Raw genomic sequence first — 8,380 nt, forward strand, 5'->3', positions numbered from 1 at the left:
GTGGGGCCAAGGCTTTGAACTTTCTTCTCATTTGCATAATTTTCGAATATTATGTGCTCACTGATGCATTAAACATCGGGATTTTCATAAAAATCAAATCAAATGAACTATGCAAGGAGGTTTTTAACAGATATGCATATTTACGAATTGCATTTTTTCCAATAACGTAAAAAAGAGAGCATCACATTCCACATGTTCATTCAAGCGTGAATGTTTAATTAAACGCCTTTGAATCATTGAAACATGTTAAATGGTCGTGAACATAACGAAAAAGTTGAGAAAAGATAATTTTCAGTTACCAAAATGAAACAATACTTGTCTATGATATTTGAAAATCGTATTTTTTGTTTTTATAAATGTTCATTGAACCGTGAAACGATGAATATTGTTGAAGATACTCTTCCCAAAAATAATTGTCATCATATTCTTTCATTCTTAGTGATATAAATGTGTAAAAAATCCAATTATTGCAAATTTGGACTTGTGTTTATTCAACCATGAAATTTAGCAAAAAAGTTGTATCGTACTTTAGAAAGTACCTTTTACAAGCCTTCTGACTATTTTTCATGATGAGAATGTGGAATTAGTTCCAGTAAAATGGAATCAAAGTCATGATATTTGGCTTGTGACTTTTGAAAAGTGACATTTTTGCCTTCTGACGGTGCTCACTGAAGCATGACGTAAAATACGTCCATAACATTTACTCAGAGGGTAGCCTATAAAATTACCTACACTCTCATGCAAAAAATATATCAATAATTCGAATTGGTTCGGAAATTATTGATGTTTGTTCAAGGGGGGACTTACTTTTTTTGTTGTGTATATATGCGGTAAATAAACTCGAGTTATACAGGAAATCTGCATAAACCATTGGTTCAACCGATGGTTTTAAAAACCACTTTTGTGAATTTGGGCCTACAATGGTTGTACACTACATCTTATAATGCGGTCATTGATACTTAAGCAAACATGGCATTTTTAAAGTGAGAGATATTTTTTATTCTAAATCAATACTCATGTTCTAGAAAATGATAATTATGTACAGGGGCATTACAAACATTTTCTACAGTGTAAATAGGTAGTAGAACCTGATTCAACTTATTTACATGTTGGTCTTTGAGATCGTAACTACATGTACATAATATATTAGGGGGTGTTGCAAGAAATTTGCAATCAAATGCAACACGCAATCCCTAAACTAACCCAATCCAAGATCAATCATAAGTCGTACTATTGTTTGTAAACTGCAATTGATTGCTGATATGTTTTTGTAACATAAAGTATGATTATATGATTGAAATTGATGACAGTAATCAGTTAAAGTTGATTGCAATCATTCTTGCAACTACCCCCTGGGAGATATAACTTTCAAGATAGAGATTTTCTATTTACAGATATTTATAAGTGTGATACAGTTTTGTATTTTTGTACAAAAGATTTATCTTATTCAGAACTTGAAATTTTAGCATTATAAGCTTTTATTGTGTGAAAACTTTATCATTATATCATTATTGTAATTTTGTCATTATGGAAATTTCCATGGTAACATGATTCAGAAGCCAATCAAAATCAGTGTTGTCATGTTAGTTACCATGATAGCAAAGTTGTCATATAAGTAGGATTTTACATACAAATGGAACAGTTATTTCTAATGGGTTCCATTACTTCATGTTGGTAAAGTCAGCTATCATTTACCATAAGAAAGTTTGAAGTCATAAAGTCATCCGTAATTTACCAACAGCTTTATGAAACATCCACTAGATATAGCAATTTGAGAATACATTTTTTATAACTTTCTCCATTTGGATTAAAATTTTAGAGTTCTGTGAGTATTGTTTTGGGGTAGAAAGGGTGATTTAAGACATTATGCTCGAATTCACAAAGGTTGTTTGGAATATGTGGTCTTAACCATGGCTTAAGCAGATAAAGGCTTGTGTTGGCAAATCCCACCCCCCCCCCCCCCTGTTTTTCTAGTTGCTGTTGATGCAAGTTTGCCATTATTCTTCTTTTTTTTTAGGGGAGGTTGAACAAGGTTGGCCGCTCTGTATTGTTAATTCAAATGTATGATTTAATTCCTATCATCACTGCACCGTGTGCCAAACAGAGTTTTGGTGTCCCTTTTCAGTACCAACATTGAGCACAAAAGAAAACAAAGTGTATTGTGAAACCACCACACTCTTTAGTTTAAGTTTATGCCTTACATTATTTTTTCTTCCTTTGCTTCAGCCATTAAGTTTTTCTCCTTAATTTTCCCCATTCTTGAGTTTTTTTCTTGCCATTTGAATATAATCTCTCTTTTTGCCATAACAAATATCCATCCATTCATCACCCTGTCATAACTATACTGTGTGCCAAACATAGCCTAGTTTTCTATACAGTTGCATCTCCAATGCTCTTTGATAATGTATTGAACTTTTGAATTTGATATATATATACATAAATTTGTTTCTTTACTCTACTCTATGTATTGATTTTATACAAATTTTGAGGCTCAGAGATGTCAGAGCAGTTTGATTTCCTGAAGTTATGAAAAATATGTTTCTTTAATTTCATTATATTATTTCCTTAACTTTTGGATATCTGAATTTAAGGCCTGAATATAAGTCTATATTGAGGATTACAGGGTTGTTTATTATTCAGATTTAAAACGACTGTTGAGCAGTATTACCATATGGTAGTACCATTGGATAGTAAAACTTTCAATAGACGATTGACTTCTTAAAGGGGGTATAATCAAAACTATTGGCCAGTGGTTGCACCCCAAGGCAAAAGCACAAGAAATTGCATTGATGAAAAAAAAAACTGGGGGATAAATACATTAAACCATGATCCTTTATTGCTCCACACCTTAATGTGCAAGTACATTATATTATTCCAATAAGAGTTATGTCCCTTGACTTAAGAAAATAATAACAAACCTAAGCCCCCAACACCACCCAAATAAAGAAAACCAAACTTTACTTATTTAGAAACAATAAATTGAGAAGGAAATTTTGTTGAAACATGATTTTCTTGATGTAATATAGACATACTCAATGTTTGTATATTTAATTACGAGTAGTTTAAATTCAGATACCTCATGGAGCAAATGCCTTAGTTTAAAAAAAATCACTTTTGAGCTGTTCTCTTGATAAATCTATGGAATACACTTTAACTTATAAATTCACTTATAAACTGATACTGTATATTTTGGTATATGCAAATGTAGTTAGTGATGTGCTTTAAAAGAATATTACCTCAATTTGAAAAAAAAATGAATTTGGCTGTATTTGTACAAAAGGGACATGTACACGTATTTCTGTATTACCAGTAAAATTGTTTGAATATTTATGTGTATATCTTAAATTTGGTGATCATAATTATTTTTCTGACCAAAGGAAGAGGCTGCAAAATCATATCATACTCCTTAATGATTGAAATACTTATTTATTATGAGCAAAGAACAATTTTGATTGGTTCTAGACACGGGGCATGCAGTTCTCATAACATGTATATATTGATTTGATTATATTTGTATATGTTAGATTTCATGATCACAATTATTTTCTGAAAAAAATGATAAGTTTAAGATATCAAATCACTTGATATATAGTATTGTATGGAACGAATGATTTATACATTTCTTATCAAATGAATTATTAAAAATTCATCTATCTTGAAGGTCATCGTTTCTGGTGTAGTTTGTATGCATTATACAGAAGAAACCAGGTAGATATTATAATGCAAAAAAAAAACATCTTTATGCCTACCAAGATCAGGTGGACAATCGCAGTGACCTTTTTATTTATTTTTTTTTTTATCAATGAAATTGACATCATTAGTGAGATTCTTTGTGTCTATGATATGTGTTGGTCCTAATTACATTCAGATTGATTGGTGCCAAAGTTTGTGTGAGGTGTTTTGACATAGCAGTAGTTAACAGTGTTGGTATTGGATGCATCCAGAGGGATCTACTAGAATACTGGACTGGTGGAAGGGGGACAAGTATCCCATTGCAACAAAGAGTTGATATCCATGAATAAAGATGTTTTAACAACAAAATATTTTGTTTCAGTCTTGCTACTGCGCAGTTGAACATGCCCTCTAAATTATGTTGGCCTCTTCCCACTTGAGTTAACACACACACCCTTCAACCGAAAACTCCAGACAATCCATCTGTTTCAAAAGGCGCCACCCCATTCCTTCGACATCAGCAAAAATCTACTTAAAGATGACCCATGGTTTCTATTTGGGAAAGGTGCCAAAGAAATTTGTGAATGTTGCAAATAAAGAACAAACCGTTATCTTCAGGGTTTGAAAGATACATGTTATTTGGCTCAAGAGAGTATACGTATGAGGAGAATGGTACATTTCGGGTGTAGATACCCCCAGGCCATCCAATTTTGCCCCTCTCTTCTCACATGGCTCACAAAATCTTGAAAGCGTCCAAATCTCATAATCCTTCTAGCCTTGCCACTGCCGACAGAGGGCGCAGTTTCATTTCAGCCCGCTTGAGAGAATATCGATGCCCTTTCCACGGCGACCAGTTGACGCCCTGGGATGTCGCCTCGTGGGGTCCCGCCAGGTAGAGACCGTTCAGAGAAGTGGTATGGCACGCGTAGTACCACCAGCCCCCGAAGAATGTCGCCGCGCAGTTTCCTTCATGCGCGTCGTTGTCTCGATCTTTCGTAGTGAAGGGTCGATTGCTGTGTGATGTCAGCGCGTTACCTTTTTATAATTATGTTGACAAAGATAAGTAACAAGGGAAGCAGTTGTCTAATTATCCATAGCGACGGATTAAAATAATATGACAAATAGCAATGACATCATACGTTTTCTAGAGGGAAATTCTGGGGCCCGTCTTATAAAGGACTTACAACTGTTGTAACTTTGTCATAGTCATGATAATGGAGCTACCATGGTAACAGGGCTCAGCAGCCAATCAGACTCAAGTTTTCCATGGTAGTTGCCATAATGGCGAAGTTACAACAGCTGCAACTCTTTATGAAACGGGCCCCAAACGGGAATTTCAATATTCTAAAGTGAAAAAGGGCCATAGAGCAAAAAGGGACGAGTACCAATTTACATGGAAGAGAAAGAAGACCTATTTTAATTCAGTCGGCTCTTTTTTTTCTTTTTTTTAGCTCGGTTGTCTAAGCATTGGTGGAAAAAAAAGAAAAGTGAAGCATGAAAGTCGTAGAAATTCTTTTAAAAATTCATTGTTTATATTCAATCAATTTGTATATTCATTTTAATATATTTTTAAATTCATAATTATATTCATTTATTCGATAACTCATTCATTTAACTATATATATTATCTATTCATTCTTGTGCTATATTTACTTTATTATAATTTACATAGGTGGCGGAAGCGGGGGGACGGGCATGTCAAATTTGTTACCTGTGTCCATTCCAATATTTTAGGTGGACCCCCCTAAATTTTTTGGCTTCCGCCGCCAATAATTATTTATTATCATTTTCTTCCACTTTACCTGCATCTCCTGTGTAATGACCCACTCTCATCAGATAGTTTGAGTTTTCGTCAGAGAGTCGAAACGTTCGATATTCGGCATACCTCGTCTCTCCTTCAAAATCTTCCAAATCGACTCGGAGTTGATAAAGTTTCTGGCTGGTTATGCGATGGATTCGATCATTACCAAGCCAATGCTCGCCTGTCACCGAACCGAACCCGTGTTTGTAGGCTGCCCAATCCCGGTCAAAATCAACACCGCCATCCAAGCGCCTCTGGAACACCTGTTGAAGAATGAAATTTAAAAACTCTTCCCAGAAACTTGCTCTATTTCTATTTGTTTTTAACACTTTCTGTTTTCTACCAAAATATTTAATAACCTACGCGTAAATGCACTATAGGCCACTAGTGTTGATCGATACCAAGTAGATGAATTATGCAAAGGAGTACTTCCAATTCCTAAATAAATAAATAATTTCAAGAAAAATCCCGAAATGATTCAAAGGGGATACTGATCCTTTAATTTTGAATTTCTAATAATTATGATCAGCAGAACAAGTGTAACAAACGGTTAAAAAATACAAAAGAAAAATCTGTTCAATTTTAAGATATACTTAAACGTTTCCTTTCTTGCCAGTCTATATAAATCCTGCTCATGGAAAATAACTCCTTACAAATTCCAGGGGCACGTTTCACAAAAGATTTACTACTATAGCAATACATTATGATGACGATAATTACCATAATAGTAACATGACTCGGTAGCCAATGGAATCAAGTTTTTTTTTAAGAAACGCGTGACCTTAATTTTAACGATTCCTGTATTTATTTATTTTTTATCATTGTTTAGAAATATTATTTCCATTTTGGGTGGTCAAACTCTCCGGAATTTTTTAGTAATCATGGAAGTTCAAAGTACCGATACCAAGTATGGTTAATTCGTGTCTGATTTGACAATATGACAAGTAACCATGGTAACACCTAGCGTTCATACCGTCCACCCTCCTCTGTTGGTTTCCATATCGCAGTAAACGAAGAAAGGATCTGCGCAGTCATCAGGATAGATGGCGTATCGTCCACTCACATTGCGACCAGATTCTTGGACATCTGCGCAGTCACGTGGCCTCCAACCACCATTCGGCATCAACACTAAGGATTTCAAAGAGATGAGGGATAAAATGAGTTTTATATCGTCGCAATATCATTTTGAAATCCGTGCGATTGTATAGTCACGGTATCTTTTGTTTTACCGTGACGCTGAAAAAATGTGATATTTGGGCAAATCAATTTTCCTATAAAACCTTTTTTTAAGGATTTGGATAAACGAGGTAGACCCTACTTTTTTCTATTTTGATTAGAATAGCATTAATTGGAGGGAAAACAGAAGAAGAAAATTTTCCTTTAAGTCCCCTCCTCTTTCGCGATTTTTTTTTTCTTTCCGAGACTGAACTTTTAATGATACGGGAATTTTGCCTGTCACTACTGTATTACAAAATATTCTATACAAAATGTTTACTAAAGAAAATGAAGTATATACAATTGAAATTACCAAAAAAATGAATCAATGACATGTCAGCAGAAATAATCAAACAACTTTTTATACAGGGCTAATGTTCTGTAAGAGTGAATTTTAACTTTTGAATTTAATCATGATAAATTTACCCCAGAAAAGAGAAATATAGTTCACAATTACTGTTTAGGTGTTAATATTAATTCCGGCAACGCATTCTATGATTTAATAATGACTGTGTTTCGTTCACAAAGAAAATTATGAAAAACGTATACTTAAGCTATATTTAATGTATGAAAAAAATCTGATCTCTCAACCTATTATCATTATAACTTTTATTGCTTTATTCATTTTTTATAGCAAAGGTTGGACGATGATAATTTTACTTTTCAACCTCTAACAATGGTTTTATAAGCGGAGGATCCCTGAAATTTATGAAATTGCCCCCAACTTATCCTATGGATCGTCCTGTGATGTAAGCTTACAAATAGCATAATCAACGGCGGTTCCGTTGGATCAGTAGCTGATACACTCTGAATTAAAATATATCTAGATGGACTGTAATTCTGGACTTATTTTAATCCTAAAACAAAATATTTCTAAATTTCGAGGATTTGGATTTAATAATTTGAGATTTAAAAAATGAATCTATAGGATTAAAACCAAATCCAAAGTTTGGCCCCAACTAGTCAACCTGGATTTATTTTATATCCCTGTAGTTTAGAGTTTATACCTGTCTCTTCTATTCGCTCAAGTAATTCTTGTGACGTCATCATGCTAATTCGAGCCGCTGTAATAAGTGCTTCCATCCCTTGACCAGTTAGGCTTTCTCCCTGTGATGTTGATCGCATCATCTTAAATAGTTCGGATGAAAAAAAAACAGAAATACATAATGAATTTGAAGGAATTACCAAGGTGGGTTGTCTCTCCCGGTGTCGAAGTCGTATAAATTTTGTCGGCCTTCAAAATGGAATAATTTCAGCGTGCGACACAGGCGAGTCCACCACCGCATGCAATTTGCACAGTTACTGATCAGAGCACAGAGTTCCACGGCACTTCATGTACAGAGAGAACGGCAGTCAGGAGTGAAATCCGAACATGCTTTTGCAGTCGCGTTGTTTATGATAGTTTTTTTTTTCTAAAAATAAATTATTAACTAAATGAATAGAATGACAGACAAAATCAAAATAAACAGATACTTATAATGGAAAGACAAATTGAAGTTTGATGGATTGATACACTTAGAAGCTGCCGAAAGATAGATATAGAAGACTGATAAATAGATAGAGACAAGATAGACAGATAGATAGATAGATAGATAGATAGAGAGAGAGAAAGAGAGAGAGAGGTGGATAGATAGAAAGAGAGAGAAAGAGGGAGAGAAATAGAGCCGACAGACAGATGGATGGCCTTAGAGA

At 34.2% G+C, this 8,380-nt stretch overlaps 1 protein-coding gene across 1 annotated transcript; it reads right to left on the reverse strand.

Moving 5' to 3' along the window:
- Positions 1 to 4,076: 4,076 nt before the first annotated feature.
- On the reverse strand, positions 4,077 to 7,875 carry LOC121426727 (ficolin-1-like). The gene is made up of 4 exons (XM_041623104.1): positions 7,696 to 7,875; positions 6,447 to 6,601; positions 5,475 to 5,736; positions 4,077 to 4,707 (listed from the first exon to the last, which is right to left on the reverse strand). The coding sequence occupies exons 1-4, from the start codon at positions 7,814 to 7,816 to the stop codon at positions 4,433 to 4,435; spliced, it is 813 nt and encodes a 270-aa protein (XP_041479038.1). The 5' UTR covers positions 7,817 to 7,875; the 3' UTR covers positions 4,077 to 4,432.
- Between the last annotated feature and the right edge of the window lie 505 nt (positions 7,876 to 8,380).

Source organism: Lytechinus variegatus, chromosome 13 (assembly GCF_018143015.1).
Source record: "Lytechinus variegatus isolate NC3 chromosome 13, Lvar_3.0, whole genome shotgun sequence".
Taxonomy (NCBI): Eukaryota; Metazoa; Echinodermata; class Echinoidea; order Temnopleuroida; family Toxopneustidae; genus Lytechinus; species Lytechinus variegatus.